Source organism: Aricia agestis, chromosome 5 (genome assembly GCF_905147365.1).
Source record: "Aricia agestis chromosome 5, ilAriAges1.1, whole genome shotgun sequence".
NCBI classification, from domain to species: domain Eukaryota; kingdom Metazoa; phylum Arthropoda; class Insecta; order Lepidoptera; family Lycaenidae; genus Aricia; species Aricia agestis.
This window is the reverse complement of record NC_056410.1, coordinates 18,423,336-18,450,652: the sequence shown is the minus strand read 5'-3', so window position 1 is coordinate 18,450,652 and position 27,317 is coordinate 18,423,336. Positions and strand designations below refer to the sequence as shown.

At 37.1% G+C, this 27,317-nt stretch overlaps 1 protein-coding gene across 1 annotated transcript; it reads left to right on the top strand.

Moving 5' to 3' along the window:
* The first annotated feature begins 1,948 nt into the window (after window positions 1–1,948).
* On the top strand, window positions 1,949–26,653 carry LOC121726913. The gene is made up of 9 exons (XM_042114558.1): window positions 1,949–1,980; window positions 2,394–2,538; window positions 8,824–8,943; window positions 13,783–13,951; window positions 16,405–16,478; window positions 16,556–16,648; window positions 16,758–17,194; window positions 26,084–26,165; window positions 26,495–26,653. Exons 1-9 carry the CDS (start codon window positions 1,949–1,951, stop codon window positions 26,651–26,653), a joined length of 1,311 nt encoding a protein of 436 aa, XP_041970492.1.
* Window positions 26,654–27,317: the final 664 nt, after the last annotated feature.

Here is a 27,317-nt window from a genome sequence, read left to right as displayed (position 1 = left end):
TGTCCTAACCAAGCTTGGAAATAACATGTTTCCAACGCGGGAATCGAACCCACGACGTCCGAGTCAAGACTCAAGAGCCGCGCTCTATACCACTAGACCACGGGGGCGTTTTGACCATAATTATAGCTAATGTATTCAATTATTCCTATAACCTGTTAGAAAAATATTAAATGGCGGATGCCTTCTTTTGCTTGGGGCTTCATGTTTGTTTGTTTTCCCAACGAAACAGACACGCAAATTGCTAGAAACACTTCGACAGGCACATATATATATATAAAGTTCACAACAGCTAAGAACTATAGTAACTTTTTACCGCAGGAAAATATACAAAACTGGCTTTCTTATGCGTGAAGTCGCGTGCTGGTATTTACTATAATTTTTTACCACAACACTTTACTTTTTACTTTGTTATCATTTAGTTATTTTATAGACTTTTATAAACAAAATTGTCAAAGTTTCAAGTTTGTAAAGTACTTCCCGTACTCTACGTAGAGTATTGAATATTGATATTATCGGTGAAGGCAAGAGACGTCTCCTACATCAACGTGGAGTTATAAATACATGTTCGTGCTGCAAGACGATTTTTTCGCATTTCATGTAAAGCGTATTTTGGATTTGAGTTATATTTTACGAGTTACAGTCAAGACTAATCAGGCAATGTCCTTTCAAAATATTACGATAAGCTCTAGGCTTTGCCATCGAACTCGGGTGCTCCGTGCTTCAAACCTTGGCTTTGAAATTATATTATAATAACTGAAACTATCATAGGCATTAGGCAACCACTCTGCACTTTAGGCCGTCAACCATTAACCTGAAAACCGCAAGAATAACAGTCCAGTAATTGTGTCTATCACACATAATATACAGAGAGACTGAAACAGCGAACGACATAAGATCCGGTTACCAAATTAGGCAGAGGTATTTTAGATACGAGAAGTTGCTTTACATCAGGTTGGTCATAAAAGTATCATAAGTTTTACAAAGAGTTCTGTAATAGTATGAAAAGTTATATAAAAGTTTGGTCACACTCGTTTGAGTAATTGTGTTGAATAGCATCGGTTTTCAGACATCTCCTTTACTCCTTTCAGGTTTATTTTACCCCTACCAGGACCTTTATACCGACTACATATGGCTCACTTTCATATAAACTCCGCGGTAGCTGAATAAACTATAAATTCCTAATTGCATGACCTACTTCCTTCAGTTCGGTGAATCCGAAATGTCCGTAAATTAAATGGGGTTTTGACGCCTTTGCCGCGTTATTAACAGTGTAATTTGTAGCTTAACTTGGTGATTGACTGAATTATGTGAAGAGTGAAGACTGTTAATAATTGCAAAAAATATACCTCAATTATTAGAGCAAAAAATACGGCTGGTAAGGGTCAATTCGGACCGCAACGCGACCCGTTGATGCATTTTATAAATCTGAAAAATCCATACAAAATAATTAATGCATCTACGCGTCGCGTTGTGGTCTGAATTGGCCCAAAGCTGGTGAAACTTATCTACTAATCGACGCATAGAGGAAATATGCTGGCCTCATATTTCCTAAAATTTTATTCCGAAAGAAGTCTTTAATTGCGAGTAGTATCGCATAACAAGTGAGTAAGTACCTAAATTTTCATACCTACTGAATAGGACTTTGTATTTACGAAATACCCACAAAAAAACTGTTAGTAGAATAAGGCTATGCTACACCAAGATTACTTACTCTAACTACCATTGAGAATGAAATTAAAGAAACTATTCGGAAACAATAAAATTCAAGAATAAAAACATCGGAAATCCTTCCGTGCGCATCGTCAATTCAGCGTTTCAGTAAAAGGGTCGCAGTCGAGACGCTACCCCGGGCCTGAAACAACGAATCAATAAATAACGATAAGTGTATAAACATTAATTATATATTCATTAATAACAATGATATTATTAATTACTCAGTGTTAGTCCAATGTTTGCGCTGCACTCTCGTCGATTGCGAAGGTGGGTGTATTCAAGTTTCTAATTACTCAAGTAATGATTGTGTAATGAGATATTCATTATTCAATGTTCACTTGTATAATTTGTATCCGAAACATCTGCATAAAGTAGGCGTTTATCTTTTGTTATTTGGTTGTTCAAAGAAAATGCGCATTTAGATTTTGGTAATCCATTTTATTTTAATTTTTAAGTACTTTCTATTTATACTTATTAGTTATTAGTAAATATTTACTTATCTGAGCTACGTGCACAGTGTTTAATCATAAAAGATTTTTTAGCTGTCTCCCTCTTTTCTTGAGGGAAATTGGATACCTCCTACACCTCCTACCTTCCTTCTGATCATCACATCATTTGTATTTATTTGTGATTGGACGTAGGACTGCTCGCAGGTTAAAAATAGTTTTTGATTATTCTAGAAGGTTAAGCGGCACCACGTCTAGCTCAGCACGTAGACAAGCCCGAGAAAGAAGATTGGCTGAGCAGACAAGAGCAGAAGGCGAGAGGATCGCCAAGGAAAGAAGAGAACAGAGGCAAAAAGAAAAGAAAGAGCAACAGAAGAAGGTGCGTATTTGTGCGTTGAAATTTCTATTCTTAATTTGTTTTAATAATAAAAATTCTTATTATCAGAATTCAGAATTACCGAATATTCAAATATATAATGTATCTGATCAACCCTATGTTACTTGATAAATTATCACAAATCTAATGTCATCAAATTCATTAAATTGAGATCATTTATAGATTAGGCGCTACGATAAAACATACCATACCTACGTACGAAAGTACGCAAATCATAATCACACTTTCTTTAAGCTTAGCCGTAGTCAAGTAAAGGCATTGGTTGAAGCTATCACTTAAAGACTATCCATCATTATTGTTTTAAAACTATTTGCTAAGTTTTAAAAGTGATTTCACTAAGCTGAGAATCGATCTCTCAAGTCTCAACATAGTATGGGTTCCGTACTCGATACTATTATAATGTTCTATTGTGATTTGTGATGCAGATCTCGTTAAGTCTAATCCCACACGGTATATCTTCTTCCGTCTGTTGTTGCAATATCTATTGTTTTATTTAAAAACAAGAAAAAACATTTTTTAAAACAGGTATAATTATGTAAAAAAGGTTTTCGGAATCTAAAAATAAAACATTTTAAGTATTTAAAGTATTTCAAAATAATATTATATTAAAATCTTTTCTCCTTGTGACACGCTCTAACCCTGGGTAGGTAACTAATAAAAATATTCGGAATACATTACACATGTGCAAACAATTATTGTTAAAATTATTTTCAATGTTTTTCGTTGTCTATCACAGCATTTTTCTAACTTATCGGACAAAGACAAAACACTTTATAATATAAGTTAAAAATATTATACTGCGTAGATCTTTTTATTAATAATGGGAATATAGTGTTTCCTTATTTAATTTAGTGCCAAGACATTAGACAATATTTTAGATTGCGGATCACTAAAACATTAGATAATTCATGACTAAACAAAAAAAAAGCTTATAAATATGTATGGAATATCACATTATGTCTGTGCTGTCCGAATAATAATTTATTGTTATCGACCTCAGTTCATAATCCTAGTCTATAGTCATGATTTATTTACTCTTCACAGACAAATCGGTATTGACCAGGTGTCTGCTAATTCATCAAATATCCGGTCTACGGTAGAAATGTGTTTTTATATTTAATAGTTATTAATATTATATCACATTTCTCATAACGACCGCACCAATATTGATGACGACTTCTGTGGCTCAGTTGGTGGGCTGTTCGTAGCTCAAGCCGGGGGTGGCGGGTTCGAATCCCGCCGACGGAACAAAAAGTTTTCAATGGATTCCTGGGTCATGGATGGTGTATTAAATATTATAAAAATCAAAATATATGTATAGTATAAAAGTATTAAATATATTTCCGTTGTCTGGTACCCGTAACACAAGTCCTTCAGGTACTTAGCACGGGGCCAGACTGACCTGGTGTGAAGCGTCCATAGATATTATTATTATTATTAATATTAATAACAAAATAAGTCGGTTTGAAATCCATACTAATTTTATAAATGCAAAAGTGTATCTCTATACTAATATTATGTTCTCAAAATATTGTTCAATCTATTTTGAGAACATATTTATTATTTAGTATAGAGAAACTTTGAGTCCTGTATAATATGGATATAGCTTAAAATGTATCTCGTAAAATGCATGCTTTTCGTGCGATGCGCTTATTCAATTTCAGGCAACATCGAATCTAGATTTAAAATAATTTATATTATATTTTTGCTTTTAAAAGACAACAATTATTGAAAACATGTCCTACTCATGTAAAGTATGTAAATGTAAAGCCTCCAAACCGGTAATTTTTCCTGTTACATACTTAAGAGGATACACCAGGGGCTAGAGAAATGAAAAAAAAGTACGTGTAATATCTATAGCTGTCTCCCTTACCTCAGGCCTATACCGCAGAACGCGATAGAGACAACTGCAAAAAATCCAGAAAATCAACGATTCGTTGTCCCCTGATTCCTTCTCCAAAACTTAACCGATTTAAGTACTTTTTTCATCAAAGATTAAAAGAAGGCTTGAGCTGTGTTTCTATGTTTTGCTTTTTTTTTGTATAATCTAGCCAAATCTGTTTTCTGGACGTTTGAACACGGCGGAAAATCTGGCCATTTTTTTGGGTTTTTGAACGTTCATATCTTATTTAAAACGACTTTTTACACTTCTCTTATTGCACCTATAGCCAGATAATATATTAGCCAGATGATGAAGTAAGTTACAAGGTTTGTTTAAATTATAAGGGTAAAAATGAGTAATTGACCATAAGTTATAAAATGTTAGTTATCTGGTCCTTGCCCTCACGTCTTTAATTAATGTAAACAGCAAAAAAATACTTTTGCGTCATGTTTTAGATATAAACACGGACTGTATTGTTCCATTTGTTTCTATTACTTAAACAGGCACAAAGTATAAATTATTTTGTTTCATTTCTTTCTTATAAAGCTATAACATGTCCCAATTTAAATCTTAAGGCGGGGATTAATCTCAATCAAAAACGATAACTTTGCACACAACCAAAGACCAAGCGTATACGCATCGCAATAAGATTCATTTTAGCTTAGCATAAAACTAGAGGTTCTCGGGCGGATCTTCTCTATTTTTCATGTTTTTTTTAAATATCTTTGGAAAGAAATATTAAGAAACAAAATTGTTCGGTTAAGGCGAGGATAAACCCCAATTTGTTATTCCGCGACTCCCGGTTTACCTAGTTCCAATATGTAAACGAAATGTTAAAAAATATGAGATATAAAGCACAATATTCAAAATACCTTAAACCATAAACATTTTAATAAAACGTAATACTTTGGCTGTAATTAATTTATAAACTTACCTCCGAAAAAACTCTATTTCATCGAAATATAAGTACTAACTAGGATAATTGTACATTTTATTTGAATAAATTGTTAGTAAATCTATATTAAAAATTCTTTAACCGAACAATTTTGTTTCTTAATATTTATTTCCAAAGATATTTTAAAAAAACATGAAAAATAGAGAAGATCCGCCCGGGAACTTACAGTTTTATGCTAAGCTAAAATGAATCTTATTGCGATGCATATACGCTTGATCTTTGGTTGTGTGCAAGGTTATCGTTTTTGATTGAGATTAATCCCCGCCTTAAAGAATTTCTAATATAGATTTACTAACAATTTATTCATATAAAATGTACAATTATCCTAGTTAATACTTATATTTCGATGAAATAGAGTTTTTTCGGAGGTAAGTTTGTAAATTAATTACAGCCAAAGTATTACGTTTTATTAAAATATTTATGGTTTAAGGTATCTTAAGTATTGTGCTTTATATCTCATATTTTTTAACACTTCGTTATAACATTGGAACTAGGTAAACCGGGAGTCACGGAATAACAAATTGGGGTTTATCCTCGCCTTAAATATCAGTACACAGATAACTTATCGATAAGAGATGTCTCACGGAAGTGTACTTACGTAATGAGCCAAAAGTTCAGGACACCCGAGCACCGAGCAGGGCTCGCCAAAGGTGGTTCGGCCGCTCACCCTAGAAGACCGGGTTATAGAATTAATATTTTAATCCTTATTTAGTTGCCATAAAGGCCATAATAGATGTCAAATATTTCTGAACACATGTATAAAACCCTGTTGTAACATTCCATTTTGAACCCTATGTTGTTGGCATAAAGGTACTGTCGGATGTAAAATTTAGCTGAATGCACTGTAGTTACGTTCCGGTACGCCATTTGACCTGGTATAGCTAACCTAAGTTTAATAGTTTATAAGCTACGTGCCCCTTGTAATTTATAGTTTGATGAACTTATACAGTAAACAAGTAGAAATTTAATCGGCCAAGTGCGAGTCGGGCTCGCGCATGAAGGGTTCCGTACCGTTAAAGAGCAAAAAAATGCCAAAAAATTGGGTTTTTGTAATGGAATTTTTATTTTATTTTAATATTATTATTAATTGTTATTAAAGTACACATATAATTAAGGACTTTGTGAAAATTTTAAGTGCCTACTGTCTACATGTTGGGAGTCACAATAGATTCTCATGGGTCGCAGTGACGTTAGGGCTACAGCGACCTGCCTTCTTAAAAAAAAATCTACATGTTGCCATTATTGATATCGAGCAAAAAAGGCCAAAAAAATCACGTTTGTTGTATGGGAGCCCCCCTTAAATACAATATATTAATTTTATTTTCTTTTTAGTATTTGTTGTTGTAGCGGCAACAAAAATACACAATCTGTGAAAATTTTAGAAGTCTAGCTATAGCGGTTCTGGAGACAGACAGACAGACGGACAGATATCGAAGTCTTAGTAATTTACCCTTTTAACCCTTTGGGTGCGGAACCCTAAAATACGAAAAACATAGCTATAATTAGTTAAGACGTAATATACAGCAGACATACAACAACACTTTCGCATTTATTATTATTATTATTATTATTATTACAGAATGACTCTACTAATGGTAATCTATTTTGGTAATATCCTTCCATGATCCTTCCCATTCCTACCCTTCTCTATTACCCTATTCCCTCTTAAAAGGCCGGCAACACACCTGCAGCTCTTCTGATGCTGCGAGTGTCCATGGGCGACGGATGTTGCTTTACATCAGGTGTGAGGTGACCCATTTGCTCGTTTGCCCCCTTATTTCATAAAAAAAAGATCCCTATAGCTGGGCTCTAGCCTCTACCAAGTACCAACACAAGTTAATTCCATTTCTCAATGTAGAGAATTTGATCTAATGGAATTCGTTGTAAAATAACTCTGAGAGGAGATGGACCGTAGCTGTGTACTTTTAAAAGGTATGCACGTGGTGTCAATTTCACAATCGATTTACAAACGAACTTGTACTATCTTCGTATCTTTGAGACAGTGTTAACCAACGTACCTACGTAACTTTCGTTCAATTGTTTCGGAAGATTGGACAGGTGATATGTTTGAAAGGTTTTTGTGCATAATTAATTTTCCCTGTCGTTTCTGATAATGGTAGGTAAAGTTATTAAGAGTTTCCAATACGTAGTGACTGAGAAAGCGTAAATATTTCAAAGGAAATGACCATTGTGTGCTTTCTGACGTGTCAACGGAGAAAGTTTGGAGGAAAAGATTTATATCAATAAAAAGTTTTTTCCATAGCCGTGACGTAACTATGTAACAAGTCGAATAAGAAGGAATTATAGCCTGTTTTAATTTTTGTTTAAAACAGGCTATAATTATATTATAGCCTGTTATATAAATGTAAGCATATATCAGCATAGAAAATGCTGGTAGAAAAAGATCACATACTACCGCGCAATCTAGAAATTAGATTAGTCAACTGTAAATTCCTTGTTTACGTTTACATCTGAGTAATGTCAATTTAAAAAGTAAATTCTCTTTACAGATGGACATAAATTATATCACCAACATCAAAATTTACTACACTATGGCGATTTTTCTGTAACACGGACTTGAATTTAGTGGTTTTTGGTACCTAGCTTTTCATATTATTCTATTCTCATAAAATTTTGCCATCAGACTAAAAGACGGAAGATTCATAACCAAAATAGACTTTATGACACCTATTACGTCAGTTCGTTTATAATTAATTTATAGAACCCAGTTCTAGCGAAAGCTAATCCTAGCTCAGACCTCCTGTCTGAGTGACGGCTTTCTCCAAAAATTATAAATTCATCTGCATTTTAATGGAGACATTATATTTTATATTATCCAAAATATTATTATGTAACCGACTTCGATAAGATTTCCTCATTCTGGTTGAAGCTTGTGAAATCTTTCGATGAAGAATCTTTTCCTTGAACCATTAATTAGGCTCTTTTCGGTGTGCTTCAAACAATCATATTTTGCATCCATGTTTTCGTCAGTATATCAAATGGTTTATTCGGCATATCAGGCAAAAACAGTGACGTGGCTTAGCTTATGTGTGATGTAAAAATTATTTCTTCTAGTACAGTGGCACACTTGTCGCTAGATTAGTACCGACACATATACCGCTAAGTATATGACGAAAAGCCGTTGATGGTTAAAATTCATTTCATTCATCATTAAAATTGACGGCGCATGGTAAAACTTGTATAAGCTTATATTGCGCCGTATAACATGTTTTTGTAATTTTTATTGATAAATAAAGGTTTAAAAAAATCCGAAAGCATTAAGATGATTCGCGTCGAAATTTCGTTAGCGATGCTTACTTCAAACTACATAGGTATATAATATATATATGCACTAAAATCAAAAATGCGCAAAAAGAAGAGTAACGGTAAAATGATGATGAATATGGCGAATGTTGATGATGATTTGCAGGCTCTCGCGGAGCTGGCGTCGTACGCGCCGTGGGGGCGGGCGGGAGGCGGGGCGCCCAACGCGCGCGTGCGGTACTCCGACCTGCGCGCCCACGGCATATACCCGGAGGATGAGCTTAAGGTAAGCTGTAGCTTGGCATGTGGCTTAAAAGTGTAGCTGTTTAGTTGATACAGCTTATATTGAGCTACGTAGAGAGGATTGTTCCTCCAAATTCCGGACGAAAAAACATTTGACTAGACGCTTCAGAATACTTACTCCTTTAGTCGCTCGGGGTTGTAGTGAATATTTTTGAAATAATAAAAAGAGACCAGAAGTAGACTTACCCTTTTATCTAAAGCACCCTATTTTTATAGACATTGATAATCTAAAATTACAATAGATATGTAAAACACCCAAACAAGGACTTATATTTTTTATCGCTAAGGACCCGCACCGCAAATCTAAAGCTTTAAAACTGGTCTGGATCCATGTAATAATGATATCAATATTACATCACTCATAGCCCGTTGTTGTTACACATTTTTCTTACCCGATTTTATCTAAAATATGCAACATTGTATAAGTGAAAAGTGGTATTTTATGGCGTCTAACATCATACCTGTGACCATACAGAACAAACAGCGTTGCATAAACGAAGAAAACCGGGTAAAGTAAACATGAGATATTGATATTTAGCGGTTTAAAGTTAACACAAAACTCGTGCTTAAACTCACGTTCTTCTTCCTAGCCATAAAGTAGATATAAGAAGGAAAACACAAGATATATCTAACGTATGCAGTGTATATCTAATACACTAGGTAAAATCATTGTGTATCGTCGTAAAAAAAAAACTAGAATAATACTAGCTGTCCCGGTGAACCTTCCTTTAAAACCTTCCCTGGACTTCTACGAATATTTTAAGACTAAAATCAGCCCAATCCATTCAGCCGTTTTCGAGTTTTAGCACGACTAACACATTTGGAAATCCATTTTTATATACAGTGTGTAACAAAAATAAGTGATAATACTTTAGGGTGTGCACGTGTTCCTTGTAGAGATAATAATAATAGCTCCCACACCGGTTTCGGTGACGCTGGCCGGTTTCATTGAAACCAGGCCAGCTACGCAGGAGTAATTTTATAGTGCCCAAGTGTGTGCGCAGTACACAAGAGCACTCTCTATTCCTTTACTCTCATAACCCAGTGGGACGGCAGACCGACACGACCGACGAGAGATCAGGCGCAGGGTCGACTTTTTACATGCCCATCCGACGCATGGATCATCTTACTTATCAGACAATCAGGTGATCAGCCTGCATTGTCCTAACCAGACTTGGAAATAACATGTTTCCAACGCGGGAATCGAACCCACGACCTCCGAGTCAAGAGCCGCGCTCTGTATCACTAGACCACCGAGGAGGTCACTTTTGTATGGGGAAACTCGTGACGCTCGGGCCCTGGCCCATACAAAAGTGAAAAAATTTTTTGGTCTTTCAGCGCTGCTACTTTCACAGTGAACTCTCTACAAGGAACACGTACACACCCTAAAGTTTTATCACTTATTTTTGTTACACACTGTATAAGAAGATATAGATGTTTATGTGTTTGGCTGTATTGGCATGGATACAATATTTGTGATAGGTAGGTAGAAATTTTCTTTATAATATAGCATACATTATAGTGTTAAAAGATAATATGTGTTGATACTTTCAATGCAAATTGAAAATGAGATAGAGATCACAATAATTGCCAAACGACTAAATATTAGATCCCAATTTGGTCTGGTATTAGAAACTTCACTTTATCAACCTTACCAATACAATAATGCAACAATTTACCTACCATTGAAATGTAATTTACAAGTTATATTGGACTAAAGTTCACAGGTTCAACACTTTATATACATATTTCCGTTTCATACAAGTGTCAAACATTTTCATTCACGATTACAGGAAAGGTGCCTAGGTCTGTCTGTCTGTGCTAAGTTATGACTAAACATTGCGTGAAGCACAATATGTTACGACGATTTCAACTTTATTACCTATGTTTTCATGCAAGATTATGATTTATAGCTTGTTTTTGTGCGATTTTATTGTGATGAAAGTGATGAAATGACTTTTACTAGATTTATGATTTTATTAGCCACCTAGGAGTCTATTAAATTAGTATGATGTGTATGTTTATCGAGGCTTCGTTATTGCCTAGTGCCACCTTATTTGCTATTAATGAAATAGGAAAATTAGGTAAGAATTTAAAAGTTAGTGATCAAAACTATATAATATTTCTTTAACTATTTAAAACCTTGTCAGCATGTCAACTCTTTGCCACAAAGCACCGTGGCATTTTCGATTCCAACATTTTGTTTATGTCACCACTCACTACTCACCACCATAACCACTTCAAGTGACAATGTTTTAACATGTCTCTATAGAGTGAAGCATCATTATCAATTTTCACATGTCCTTAACTCCTCACCTGCGTAGGACAAACTGTGTCAACAAGTTGCTCAACCCTCGAGTAATTTGCGGGTGATTTTTATCATGAGATTAATGGTCAGAACGACCGAGGCTTCAGAGCTTTGGGCGGTTAATTATATTGTATGGAATTCGACACCGCGTAAGGGTCAAGTTTTACGAAAGCGTGACGTAATTCGTGCTATTAACCCAGACCTGTGCAGGGCTGACAGAACTGAAGAAAGGTGCTTAAGCTTTGCGCTTTCTTTTTTTATGAAATAAGGGGGCAAACGAGCAAACGGGTCACCTGATGGAAAGCAACTTCCGTCGCCCATGGACACTCGCAGCATCAGAAGAGCTCTTAAAAGCACCTGGCGTTGCCGGCATTTTAAGAGGGAATAGGGTAATAGGGGAGGGTAGGGAAGTGAAGGGAAGGGAATAGGGGGGGCTTAGGGTAGGGGATTGGGCCTCCGGTAAACTCACTCGGCGAAACACAGCGCAAGTGCTGTTTCACGCCGGTTTTCTGTGAGAATGTGGTATTTCTCCGGTCGAGCCGGCCCATTCGTGCCGAAGCATGGCTCTCCCACGTATAATTTTATTTATGTTAAAGAACTTAGCAAATATATTTGTAATTTTTTGACAAACTCCGTAGCATACCGTGTAGTATCAGAGAATTTGATTCAGGTAGATGAGACCGATGTTATTTGGTCGGGTGTAACCGTGGCCCAGCCACAGTTACACCCGACCAAGTTTGACATTATGTCAAGCCTAGCTACGATTAATTTTATCTTGACATAACCCGACTAAAAATTATAGGTCTGCCCATGAATCAATCTTCGATGATACGAGCACATTTTCATTGCTTTATTCCTTGACTTAATATTATAAATGCGTAAGTGTGTCCATCTGTCTGTCTGTTACCTCTGCACGCCCGAACCGCTGAACCGATTTTTCAAAAATTTTGCATGGAGACACTCTAGATCCCGGGAAAGGACATAGTATAGTTTTTATCCCAGAAAAAACGTACGCGTCAGGAATACAGGAATTTTGGCGCAACGGTGTTGCGGGCGTCATCTAGTTAGTTATAATAAATTGTTAATATTATTTATGTCATCAGTATGAATAGAAGTATATTTTATAATTTGATGAAAAATTATCGAAATAATAAAGGACGAGAAAAAATTGTTGGCAACCCTAAAAGTTTTTAACATTCATGTTAATGATTTGTTTCTGTTAATTAATTAAGGGTTGGTGATTTATGCGCATTGCGCATGGCTCGCTGCGCCGGCGCACAAACGTATTATTAAGTTTCTCATCACTCATATTCACTGTTTCTGTATATTTTTAATGAAATTTTACGAGTGAAACTTCGCCATTTGGAGATGACTGTGGTTTTGTAGAAAATTAATTAGTAAAACAACTTTAAGAGGAGTCCACACCGCCCTTTTTTCCATACAAACGTTGTCCCCTGTTTCCTCCCTGGATAATGCTAGTAGAGTTATAATTTTTTTCCTGAATATCTACGACCACTAATACGATGTCCCTATGTTTTCTTTTTTTTCATAATCATAAAGGAATCAGGGGACAACGAATCGTTGATTTTCTGGATTTTCTGCAGTTGTCTCTATCGCGTTCTGCGGTGTAGGCTTGAGGTAAGGGAGACAGCTATAGATATTACGAGTGCTTTTTTTTATTTCTCTAGCCCCTGGTGTATCCTCTTAACATCATAAGATTATGGTTTATTACAAAACACAGTACATGAAATAGGAGAGATACCCAATGTATATATCTATAATTAACTTTAAAAATGTAAAAAAAACACAAAAGTACTAAGCAACCTACACTAAAAATAATAACATAAAATGTTTAAATATCATTAGTTTTTCTGTAATCATTTGATTGTAACGAATGGTGTCTCACTGGTACACCAATAAAGAAAGTTCTGGAGACTAAAAATGATAGTTTATGGGAGAATGATGACAATTTGATGTTGACGAGCGAGTGGGCGATTGAAACAATCGCTAATGAACGTTTGCGCAACGTTTGTTTTTCCCCGCGCTTTTTAGGAATATATCAAAATGGCCGCGCCTATAGAACATGTCACGTAAATTACGCTAATCTTGAAAGCCTAAACCTTGATACTTTTAAAGGATATCATGCCATAGAAGTCAACATTACAGGCTACTTACCTAATATCAAAATTATTAAAAGCTTTTAATTATTATTTGTTGTTATGATGGCAATATACACACTCATAAGAAGATCCCTCTTAATATCGAGTGTAAGGAACGACAATCAGACAGCAATTTTTCAATTAAAAAGATTTGGTTTGTTTTGAAATTACTAAATAATATGCTAATTTTAAAAGTCACAGGTTAATATAGTAGTACAGAATGAATGGCTACTTTTCATCGCAGAGAAACAATTTCCGTGGAACTCTGTTTTGCCCCTACCGGTCATCTAGTAGTAACAAAGTTTTCTCCTTTGGATATCCTAACATATAGCTTCTTTCTTCTTCTTTCTTGCAGGGTATCTCCCCCGATCGACGCGGCTGGTCGACTACTCGTCGGCGACGGCCGCTGCGTCTGCGGGAAGACCCTCAGCTGTTCTTTGCCGACGCTCTCCGCCGCGCCATCGACAACGACGTGCGGTACCGCAGTACACCCGACCAGCAGCAGGCGTATAGACAAATACTAGGTAAACTATATTTCTATCAGAGAAGTTGATTCATAGGAAGATGGCTGACCTATCTAAGTGAGACTATGCTCCTGGCCGCGCGCGTGTTGCCAGCATAATAGGAAAAACATCTATGAAATGACAGAATGCGGGCAACTTGTAGTGACCATCCGCGCGCGGGCGATAACATTTAGGCTGGTTTTACAGTGACGCGTACCGTCCGCGCGGGTGGTAAGCGCGGCTCGCAAGCACGCGGATGACCCGCTCGAAACTATAAAACGAGTTCAGTGCCATGCGGTTCGCCACCTCGTGCAGTCGCAATGAGAAAACCACGGCCGAAACAACGTCCTCGCGTTTTGTTTACTATGTAACGATCTAAGGCACTCAAAGCTCGTGGACCGCGACGCTTACCAACCGCGCTGGCAGACGCGTCATTATAAAAACACACTTACAGGCAGATGGCGGACCTATTTCGTTGCATTATATTATGTCAAACCCAGCCGACGAATAACGATTGGGACACACACACATGGGACCAATGACGTAGGACTGCCATCTGCCTATGAATTAAGGGGGCGACTAACCCCAAAAATCAAACATCGTCCTTCTCTCTTCACACTCACGCCCGTCTTTCTTATGCTAGGTGAAAAAGATGCGGATTCATCGCCAAATTAGTTTTTTCTCAATAAGTAGATAAATATACAACATTTAAAAAATCCGCTAGGTCGATCTCTCAATGATAGAATTTTATACAATGTGTTAAAATATTAACTTAGTTCAATGCACGGTTATGGCAATAAATGAAAAATTCGTGAAAATTAGATGCATCTTTGTGATTTTTTCTATCGAGAAAATTCTAAGATATCGTGTTCTTGCTCAGATCGAATTCTCAGAAATATAATTTAGTATCTAATTTTAGAAAATGAAACAATTCGGGGCTTATTTTCAAGTATAAAAATTAATTATAAAGCCGACATTTTAGGGTTAGTCGCCAACTTAATTTCTCATTTGGTTCATAAAGTATTTTCAACAATTAATGTCAAAGTTGACAAATGGAGAATCCTTACCGATAGAATATATATATTCACAATAACAATACGGTCTCGTCCTTTTGTTCCGAGTTCCAACTTGTGCTTGATTAATGATAATATGTAAATGTGAATATTAACGCCGCCTACTCAGCAGTGGTCATTGCGTTGTCGATTCACTTTCTTCTTAACTATACAGGGTGTATCAAAATAAGTGATAATATTTTAGGGTGTGTATGAGTCTCTACTCCTACTGTCACAGCGAACGACTATACAAGATACACACGCCGAACCGAAAACTCGAGCTTAAATATAAAATAATAAAACTAATATAAAAATTTAAATAACAAAAAAATTTAGTCTACAACAAAATTGAAAGAGTTTAATGTAAACATTTCTCAAAGCTTACAATTTATGCTATGATACATGATATTCACACTCTTATCGATCAAACACTACCTGATACATGTTTAAATATTTAAATATTGCTTAATGTCTTAATGTCTCGTTATGTTTAAACTGCTCTAGGCGTCGGAAGGCCCACATATACAAAGTGTAATTAATGATTAAAAGCCAGTGAACCCGTCAAGTCATTTTACGTCCAATTTGGAACCTCGGGCGCACTCGCCGGTAATGGCGGATTAATGTATGGAAATTCGTTTAAATGTTGCCTAATGAATTGATACATCTTCGGCCTACACACTCTGGGTGGTAGGTATTTCAAAATAACCGTTTATGTTATCTTAATGTCATGTTTAATATGCCCAAATCGTGTTATTGACCCCCACGAAAGTTTGTTTCTTTATTTAACACAAGTTGACTTAGCATGGGATTAGATGACGTGATGAACACTGCCTATAGTTTTATATTAAGTATATATTATTGTATGTTTAATAAGGAATTTGAATTTAAACACCACAGGTTTTTAGGTAAGATAATTATATAGAATTTAAATGAACTTACCATCACTTTTTAGATCTCAAAAATTATAAAAGGCGACGCTGATTGTCTAATTACCAGGTTGAGCATTGGCACAGTCCAAACCAAAAAGTTTCTAAAATACTAGAGTAGCAATGTCTTACAAAAGATTCTCAGAAATGCGTAACCACTTTTTTGTTCAAAAGACAATGTCAAGTCATATATTCGTTATGTCATTATGTATGTGAGATATGCCTGCAGGCATCTTCGAAGTGGCAACGCGTTACTACCGTAAACTTCCAATCTAGTTACGTTAGTAACATAGAATATCATTGGTCCAAACCATTTCTTATCACACGTTTTTCGTATGATGTAATTTATTGAGAATTAATAAAATATTTTAAATTTCCACTTAAGATTCGATTTATCAACAAGGTAAATTTGAATTTCAGTGAAAAATTTGTCAAAAAGAAATTATAAATCTCGAATTATTATCAAGAGGGTTAACACTGATTTAATTAATTACAGATGACATGGTCGATAAGAAAAAAGAAGCTTTAAGTAAAGAAATTAAACACAATTTGGAAGACGAGCGAAAACTGGTAAAATGTTTAACTTTGCATCCAAAAACATTCGATCAAAGAATTTCATATCTTATTCTTCAGGTATTTAATTCCAGAATTCCATGAGTGGACCTTGGGGCAAGCCTGGACCCGGAGGAACGATTTGGAGAAATCCGAGGAATGTTGGACTGAACTTTTCCAAGTCCATGGTATGTGTAGAACATGATTTATACATTTTTGCATCACTCTTCTTAATCTGTCCTTTGATTCATGTCATCATTTTGTTTGACCAGTATAACAGAGTGTGAGCCTTTTTAGGGTTGGACAGACAACGACATTTTCAACAAACTTAAAGGGGACCACAAACACAAAAAATCTTCGCTTACTTTGCCTGAAGTAAAGAGAGTTGATGATCAAGACAAGTCTGATAAAGAGAACCAAAAACCGTCCGTCGACAAGTTGCCGGACATACACAAGTATGCTAACAAAAAGAACGACGCGGAGGAGTTAATTCGAATTTACTCGAAAAAGAGTCCAAAAAAGGGGAAGTTTGTGAAGCGATTGTCGAACGGGGAGCGAGTGAGGAAATCGGTACCGGATGAGGAAAGTGGGGAGAAGAAATTAACACCGGAAGAAGCGATCCTACATCTTACAGGGGGGATAGAGTTGGTGCCGCTTCTGGCGCGGCGTAGGAGAGTGGGCGCGCGGACGCTTCCCTCCAGTGACGTAACAAGACCGCCAGACCAGTTGTGCCAGTACGTATCCCACTGTAATAAATATTGAATTATATGAGTATTAAATGAGTAACAGAAGTGGGTAACTAACAATTAAATTTAAAAAAAAATTATATTCAAGTAATTTCGACTCTAAAAATGCTATGCTTTATCTAGAAGAAGCACTTTAAATCACAGTTTGTTTTAATAAATGGACCATAGGCCATTTATATAATATGCTATATTTGCATAAACATAGCCCCGGGCAAAGGATGTTACCAGTTACACAAAACACGACACTAATATATCATTTACTACATCTATATATATAAAACTCAAGGGTGACTGACTGATTGACATAGTGATCTATCAACGCACAGCCCAAACCACTGGACGGATCGGGCTGAAATTTGGCACGCAGGTAGATATTATGACGTAGGCATTCGCTAAGAAAGGATTTTGATCAATTCCAACTCCAAGGGGTTAAAATAGGGGATGAAAGTTTGTATATAATAATCCTTCTTAATGCGAGCGAAGCCGCGGGCAAAAGCTTGTTACACAATATGTGTACTATTAGTATGACTCTATTGATTATGATGATAAATTCGTCTTGAAATTTCCCACACACTAAGGCACATACGTTAGGGTAATCGTGAATTGTCTATCGTGATATCTCTCTTGTTTTTCATATCTTAGAAAGAGAGGTCATTATAGAAATAGAATATAAGCGCAAGTGGTGTTAAGGATATGCGAATGGCTAAATTATTATTCAAATTAGTAGGTCAACGCCTAACTTGATTGATATATCAGCTTATGCACGAATAAATAAATGTATCATCAATGACTAAGATTCACACATTTTATATTAAGAGCCTGAAGGCATTTTTACTTTTATGATGGAACAATAAAATTATCTCTCCAATAAAAGAGAGATTTGATAACGCCCACAGCTCCGTTTCGCCAAAGCTCGTTTATCGCACGAGAATCGTACATTTTTTCCAGGATAAAAAGTATCCTATGTCCTTTGCCAGGGATTAAAGTATCTCCATACAAAATTTCGGCAAAATCGGGTCAGCGGTTTGGGCCTAATGAGGGCAGACAGTCAGATACACCTTGGCATTTATAATATTAGTATCGATTATTTTAAGGGGTCAATCATCTTACAATTTTGAGGTATGTTCAGAATGCTCGGTAGCGGTTACGTCACGGCTTTCTAAAGGTCAGGTCAGTTACGTATTCCGCTTATTAAAGGACGTTTTTGTGCATTTTTATTGAGATGCGTATCTCACTTTCATAAAAATATCCAGAATGAATCATCTAATGTGCTGGGTCCGTGCTGACGTAACATAAGCTTGTTTACTAAACAAACATGACTTTGTCTTACAAATACTTTTCTAAATAGTTATAAAGATGGTTTGTTTTTCCTACGTTACATAAATAAGAAATGTTAAATAGTCTCTTCTCGACAGATCGTGATAAAATTGGCACTGAAACGGAAGTAGAACTCCACCAAGCTATGTTTGCACCTCACTGGAAGGCGACTATATACTGCGTGAAATTTCAGTTCTGCGTCTGCGTCAATTCCCGCAGTAAAAGGATTCTATCTTAGTAGTGCAATAGATTTGTGAAGTTTTTTTTTTATTTAAATCATAAATAAAATTCGGCCGGGTCATAATAGCTCGTGCCTATCGGCATAAAGTTGCCATAGTACGTCATACAAAATATTTTTTATTTTCAAATATTAACTTGCATGATTCGACAGTACTACTATAGGTAAATCGTTCTGCTGCGGGAAAACAACCACTAAAATTTCACGTTGCAGATGAGAGGTGTAAACTTAATTTGTTCAAGCTATACGTTACTACTACAACTTATGTCGAGAAAATAAACCACTTTTGCGGAATTCCCATTGTTTATATGTGCTTCACTTTAGTCATAAGTACTTTAACTCTATTTAAACCTTAAAAACGATGCCATAGTTTTAAGAAAGTATTTCAATAGAAATGTTTTTTCAAATATCGATGATGTTCAATCAATGGAACATTTTAATCTACCCATATCGAATCATGACATTTCACTCGGGTCGTGATTAGGCGCGAATGAATCTTCACTTTCTATCTTTGTCAATTACCGATTTATCAAATTCTTCGTATCTATATCAAACTGTTAACTGACCAGGGAGTCAGTGACAGGTTCTATTGAACACTTTCTAAGTTTTCGTAAACATTTTTGTTTACCAATAGTTTGCTGTCTTCATAATCGTTCTTTACAGTCAAGGAACTTCTGATAGTATCAGACAAACATTGAATAGCTAACGATGAACCTTGGTGCAAAATGCCAAACCAAGCGTAAGGCTTGCGTTGCGCTGATGCAAGAGCCCTACATAGGCGGGGCGCGGAGTATGAGGATATACAAAGGAGTGGGGATCTTCTAGAGTGATGGGGAGGGGGTCGGTGTGGTCAAGGCATGTGTTGTAGTATTCGACGACACGTTGGATGTCGAACTACATACACGCCTCAGCAATAACAACATTGTTGTGGCCACCCTCCGAACAAAAGCCTGGGAGATGATTGTTGTGTCCTTCTACTTCGAGCCTGATAAGCCCGTAGGGCCCTACCTGGACCATCTTGTACGGATAGGAAGAGAGCTGGGTACCGACAAGATGGTCTTGGGAGGTGATGCAAACGTCGAAAGCCCGTGGTGGGGTGGCGATAAGGAGGACCCGCGAGGAAGGGAAGTGTCTGCAGTACTGGAAGAAATGAGTCTACACAGGGGACATCCCGACATTCGACACCGTCAGAGGGGGTAAAAGGTACTCCAGTTCAGTCAGTGAAAGATGCTCAAGTGGAGAGTTGGAAGGAGTTTTGCCGGAAACAGGACAGGGAGGGGGTCTGGGAGGGCATCTACAGAGTGCTGAACAGAGTTGGAGGGAGGGAGGAGGATCTGCCCCTAACAAGGGGCAGTGAGACACTCGACACCCGAAGCTCTGCAGAATTGTTGGCTGAGACCTTCTAACCCGCGGACCTGGAAAGTGATGATTGTAACCCGGAATGGTTCCTTGCCCTGCTGAATAAGTGCCTCACTGTTGGCTACTTTCCTGAAAAGTGGAAGCAGGCGACAGTGGTGGTGCTGAGAAAGCCGAGCAGGGAATCATACCGGGTACCAAAAGCCTATCGACCGATCGGCCTCCTTCCTGTTCTCGGCAAAATCTTCGAGAAGATGCTGGTCGCCCGACTTAGGTTCTACCTGTTGCCCAAAATGAGCCCCAACCAGTATGGCTTCATGCGCCAAAGGAGCACCGAAGACGTCCTCTATAGGTTGGTGAACCACATCAGAAAGCTGAGGGAGGAGAAGAAAATTTCTGTTGTGGTATCACTGGACATAGAGGGGGCCTTTGACAGTGCTTGGTAGCCGGCCATTAAGGTTCGGTTGGGGCGGGTTATCAGCAGCTACCTGAGTGGAAGGTGTGTGAATGTTAGGTATGCCGGAGTAGAAGTGAACAGGGGGACGTCAGGCCTTCGCCGACGACATCGTGCTTGTTTTTGAGGGAGACTCGGCTTTAGAGGTGGAGTTAAAAGCAAACCAGGTCTTAGATCTAATAAAAAAATGGGGAATAGCTAACAAGCTTAACTTCGCACCACAAAAAACTTGTGCATTGTTGTCTACTAGACGACTTAAATACGTCACACCGCGCTTGAGAATGGGGAGTGTGGAAATCAAGTTCTACAATGAGATAAAGATTCTGGGCCCTATCATTGACAAAAGCTTGACGTTTAACGCCTACATTAGCAGCGTTTGCCAAAAGGCAATCACGCGCTACGAGCAGCTTGCCAAGTACGCTAGAGTAGGTTGGGGGCTTAACCCCCAAGTAGTTAAGATTATTTATACGGCGGTCATAGAACCAACTAAATTGTATGCATCGGCAGCGTGGGCACCCAGCGTGGAAAAGATGGGGGTCCAAAAAAGGCTCAACTCCGTTCAACGGGGTTTTGCCCTGAAGATCTGCAAAGCATATCGGACCGTCTCCCTGAACTCTGCGCTGCTGTTGGCTGGGATACTCCCTCTTGATCTCAGAATACTCGAAGCATCGAGACTTTATGAGATCAAGAAGGGAGTGTCATACCCGGCAGTGAGGGACAGGGAGGTGGAACGAATGGCTTCTGCGATTGAGGACCCACATCTGGCAGAGCAGGTAGAGCTGAGGTTCGGGATGGTAGATAAGGACTCGTATGCTGATGTGGTTAGCAGCCATATCCATAGGATCTATACGGATGGCAGCAAGATTGAGGATCGAGTCGGAGCCGCACTCTCCGTATGGAAGGGTGAAGCCTAGACTAAGGCCGTCAAGCTTGCTTTGTCACCGTATTGCACCGTCTACCAAGCGCTAGAGCGCTCCAAAGAGCAGTAAGTATAGCCTGCAAGAGTGGAATGGCGAAGGTCGGTATCCTTAGCGATTCCAGATCGGCTCTCCAGGCTGTCACCCTTAGTTCCCCTCATTCCCTGGCAGTGCAAACAAGGGCGGCCCTCCGAAAAGCTACCTTGCAGAGGCGGGAGGTCTCCCTATTTTGGATTAAGGCGCACGCAGGGTTAAGAGGGAATGAGAGGGTTGACGAACTAGCCAAGGAGGCCGCGCTGGGATTGAGAAGGAAACCTGACTATGATCTGTGTCCTGTTTCATTCGTCAAGCGCATCTTGAGAGAGGATACGATTGAGGAATGGGACAGGAGATACGAAGTAGGTGGGACGGCCGGAGTCACGAAGCTCTTTTTCCCAAGCGCTGCTGCTGCATACAAGATAGTCAAAAAGATAGACATCACACACCACACCACACAGATTCTGACTGGACACGGCGGATTCGCCTTCTACTTGTACAGATTCAAGTTGAAGGAGGATCCGTCGTGCCTGTGTCAGCCAGGAGTCGAGGAGACGGTTCCTCACCTGTATTCGAGTGTCCAATTTTTGCTAGCAATAGATATGATACTAAGCAAAGATTGGGCACATCGGTGACGGGTGAGAATCTGCCTGCCATCCTGAGGGGGAAAAAGAGGGATTTGTTTCTCTCTTTTTGCAAGAGAATAGTGTGTGATACTAATAAGAGAAATTCGAGTATGTTATTAATCAAATCAAATCAAAATCAAAATTGTTTTATTTCTGAATAAATTTAAAATAAATGTTTTCAGAAAGTCCTACATGATGCCTACCACCGGTTCGGGAACTAACCCGGCGAGAAGAACCGGCGTAAGAAACTCGCACGGGGCCCACTTTTTTACCAAAAAAAGTGAGAAAAAATTAATCTTTTAAAATAAAGTTTACAATTTTGTAACTAAATATTATATACAATATCCACATACATAATTGTAAGTCCTATAATAATGAAGAAGTAGCCTTGCAAGAAGCCATCCTACTCCCAAGGTGTGCCATCGTTCATGAAATCATTGACCTTATAATAGGCTTTGGCACACAAACGTTCTTTAACTACTTTTTTAAATTTATTAATGGAAAGATTTTGAACGTTTTCTGGGATTTTGTTGTAAAGGCGTATACATTGACCTTTAAAAGATTTACTGACTTTACTAAGTCTGATCACCGGCATATCTAGCTTGTGCTTATTTCTAGTATTCCTAGAGTGAATGTCACTTTTAACTTTAAATTTACTTATATTTTTTCTAACATATATTACATTATCCAAAATGTATTGAGAAGCAACAGTTAGAATACCAATTTCTTTAAATTTATCTCTCAGAGATTCTAAAGCAGACATTTTATAAATAGAACGTATGGCTCGCTTCTGCAGCACAAATATTGTATTAATGTCGGCAGCGTTTCCCCATAAAAGGATTCCATATGACATCCTACTATGAAAATAACTAAAATATACTAATCGTGCCGTATCTTCGTCAGAAATTTCCCTAATTTTTCTGACTGTATATGCTGCAGAACTGAGCCTACCTGCAAGATTAACAATGTGAGGACCCCACTGTAATTTACTATCAAGTGTAATACCTAAGAATACAGTGTTGTCTACCAAATTCATCTTCTCATCATTTAATACTACATTGGTTTGGACTTGCCTAACATTGGGCAAAGTAAACTTTATACATTTTGTTTTACTAGAATTTAAAAGTAAGTTATTAACATTAAACCAATGTACTATTTTTGAGAGAGCACTGTTTACCTCGTCGTAGTTCGACTGTTGTCGCTTCACTTTAAAAATAAGTGAAGTGTCATCAGCAAAAAGCACTATCTCATTATTATTATCCTTAACTAGATAAGGTAAGTCATTTATATAGATGAGAAAAAGAAATGGGCCTAATATAGATCCCTGTGGGACACCTAATTCTATTTTGGTTCCTTTGGACCTTTTACTATTAACCTCAACCCTTTGAGTCCTATTTTTAAGGTAAGAAGTCAAAAGGCTGAGAGCAGAGTCTTTAATTCCGTAGTGGCGCAATTTCCTGATCAATGTAGCATGCTCAACACAATCGAAGGCTTTGGAGAGATCGCAAAAAACACCTAAGGCATCCTGCGACTCCTCCCAAGCCTCAAAAATACTGCAAAGGAGTCCTATACCAGCATCCGTTGTGGATCGACCCTTAGTAAATCCGTATTGATTATCATGTAATAAATTATTAGAATTAAAATGTACTAGTAATTGTTTTAAAATAATTTTTTCAAATATTTTACTAAAGGTCGGTAGAATTGATATAGGCCTGAAATTCGTGGGATCCGATTTAGTTCCGGCTTTGAATAAAGGAACAATCTTGCTATGCTTCATTAAGTCAGGAAAAACACCATTTTTATACAGTCATTGAAAATCATTGCTAAATGAGGAGCTACGATGTCAATTATTGATTTAATAATTTTTGTGGACATGCCCCAGAGATCAGCAGTATTTTTGATACTCAACAATTTAAAGGTATCAATAATATCTCTGGGGTTAATTTCTCTAAACTTAAAATTGACATCACATTCCTTTACATTGTCTCTGAGTAGCTTTTCGGCAGCTTCAGACGAAGAATTTAAATTTTTTGTCGTTGAGACCGGAATGTCAGCAAAAAACTTTTCAAAGACCGTCGCAACTTCTTGATCATTAGTAATCTTTTTATTTTCAAAGTATAGTTCAAAATCAGAGCTACGACAGGTGACATTTCCAGTCTCACCCGCTATTACCTGCCATGTTGTTTTGATTTTATTTTTAGAGTTTTTAATTTTATTTTTTATATATAGGGCTTTAGCAGCTTTACAAACTTTTCTGAAGGTTTTTGAGTAGTTTCTAACATATGCTTTAAATACTTCACTATTGTTAATACACCTTTCATCATATAAGTCATATAATCTTTTCCTACTTATTTTTATTCCTTTTGTTGCCCAATTAATAAATTTAGTTTTTTTATTACTGTTTCTAACCGTTTTAGAAGTAAATATTGAATTAAATTGAGTTCTTATCACCTTAAATAATTTATTAAAAGCTTCATCAGAGCTATGTGAGCTGTCCAATAAATGGATATTTGAATTTAATTTACTTCTAAATTGCTCAATACGTTTTGTGGTCACAGGAATAAACACAAGATTTTTCTTCGCATCACTGTCACATTTGATATTAAAAGAGGCTATTTGTCCACAGTGATCAGAACTTAGCTTATTAATTATTTCTTTTTTGTCTGGAATAAGATTAGTAAATATATTGTCAATACAAGTGGCTGTAGTCTCACAGACCCTTGTTGGTTCCTGAAACAAACTGTAAAGGTTATACGATTGAAATAAAGATGTGAATCTAACAGTAGTTGAGGTTAAATCTAATAAATTAATGTTAAAATCGCCACATATAATAACCTTTTTGTTAGATGCACATATTTTTGACAAAATTTGTTCCATAGTTACTTCAAAAGATTCGTATAACCCTGATGGAGGCCTGTATACGCCTACAATTATTAGATGGTTCAGCTCTATGCAGGCCACTTCTATTATTCGTTCAGTAGAGAGACTCACAATATCCTTACGTTCCTTAAATTTAAAATTGTTTCTGATTAATATTAAAGAGCCGCCTCTAATGGCATTTTCTCTACTGAACGAACTTGCTATCTGGTGATCATTGAAGTTGAAAATGAGTTCATGTGATCTAAACCAATGTTCAGATATACACATAATATCAATGTTAAATTCCTTCATTTGTGATTATTAAGCTGTGATAATAGGGTAGTTAAATGTTGTGCTGTATTTTTATTGTTTTAAATTTTGACATTTATAATTATTTTAATCAGAATGCTATTTATTTGAATTGTTAATCATTAATCGTTAATTATTTTAATTGGAATAATTTTATAAGTTTAATAATTGAATGTAATGTATTTAATATTTAATGTATTTTATTGTTATGTTGCATACACAACCTAAATGTTAACAACAAGCCCTGACACCGTTAGGGGCGATGAGAAATTAATAAAAAAAAAAAAAGATGAACCTTTAAATATGTTCATTTTTATAACCATGTTGGTTCTGTCCCTTTATCTAATTTTATATGACTCATCATAGGTTTGTCAACACAATCCAACATAAAACATTGTGCTTGACCTTATTAAAACTAGATGTTACATGTGATCTGGATAATCTATATATACTTCTTAATAAAACAATGGTTAATTAGGTATAATGTAATTGTTTTGAATAATTAGATATTTAGAGATACGCATTAAGCTAATGTGTGGACAAAAACAATGTAATTTGGTTTATAAAGTTGAGAGCATGAATAAAATGTAAGCTGTACAATCACGAAACAATGAGTGACCTGAACGTACGATATTACTACTCAATATTATGTTTTTATTGAAAACAAACAACCCAAGTGAAAAAAACGTCAAAATTCTACAGGTTAAATTTTATTAAGTACTTAATATCTTCGAAGCTCCATGGTCCTATTTTTTGTAATTACAGATGGCGTGATGGTACGCTAACGGACATGGACTACTTGCGAGAGCTCAAGCACCAGATGAGAGTCAAGTACGAGAGGAATCAGGTAAAATAATAATTTTTTAGTTTAATCTCTTCTATCAGAAAGGTTTCGGAGAAAAAGGACTCTTTGAGCCGGTTGAAAAAATGGGGATTTCGGAATGATTTTGCAGAATTACGTTAAAGCTGTTTGATAGAGAGGGAGAGAGCGAACTACGATAATTTTACCTAAACAGATCCAAATATTGAAATATCTGTAGGTCTCAGAAACTGCTCAAAAATAAGAGGAATTCCTATTTTAGGGTTCCGTATTTCTGCATACTGAAATATCGTTCTATAGAGTAATAAAGTCTTCTAGATTTTGGATCTGATATTTTCTTCTGTGTATAATTACAGGAGAGTCGTCGCGACTCGGCGGAGAGCGCGCGCGTGCATCACACGACGTGGGCGGCGCTGTGGGGCCGGCCGGGGCACGGGGCCCCGCAGCGCGGCCGCTACGCGCGCAGCAACCTGGCGCAGCTGCTGTATGTGCCTCCGCTCAACTCCCAGCTCTAGGCCCCAGGTTAAAGTGGCATTAAAAATGTTGAGGAAAAATCTTTTCTTGGCTGGGGCCCCTGCAGCTGCTGTACGTGCCCCCGCTCAACTCCCAGCTGTAGGCCCTAGATTAAAAGGGCATAAAAATGTTGAGGAAAAGTCTTTTTTTGACTGAGGCCTTTGCTGCTGCTGTACGTGCCCTCGCTCAACTCCCAGCTGAAAGCGCCTAAACTACAACTCAACTGTGAAACAGGTGGCCATAGAGGCCCCAAATGTAATCAAAAAACTTTATTTGGACTGGGACCAAAAAAATTTTAAACTGGGCCTCCCAAGGCTTACTGCGCCACTGTAGGCTCTCGGGGCTACTAAATATGGTGGTGAACTCTTTTTAAATTCTAGAGAGGTCATGGTAATGGACAAAGTTGCTGCCACAAAATAAGCTGTTTTCGTAACCACTTCGAATATCTCCAATTCGTTATCTGCTGTCATTGAAATTACTGGTAGCTGGGCAGTATTACGAAGACACAGCAATACAACAAAATATGTTTTGTAAGATTTGTTCATTGTTTTTGTTATTTAAAGTTATGCAACATAGTAAAGGGCACTTTTTTAAGATGCAACTGTATAAGCGAAATAATTGTCTCCTAATGTTTAAAATTAAAAAATTATGTATTATATCATTATA

Coding starts and splice junctions, on each gene's coding strand:
- LOC121726913 (XM_042114558.1), top strand. CDS start 1,949: ATGTTTGCGCTGCACTCTCGTCGATTGCGAAG. Junction 2,539..8,823: donor AGAAAGAGCAACAGAAGAAG/GTGCGTATTTGT, acceptor GATGATTTGCAG/GCTCTCGCGGAGCTGGCGTC. Junction 13,952..16,404: donor GGCGTATAGACAAATACTAG/GTAAACTATATT, acceptor AATTAATTACAG/ATGACATGGTCGATAAGAAA.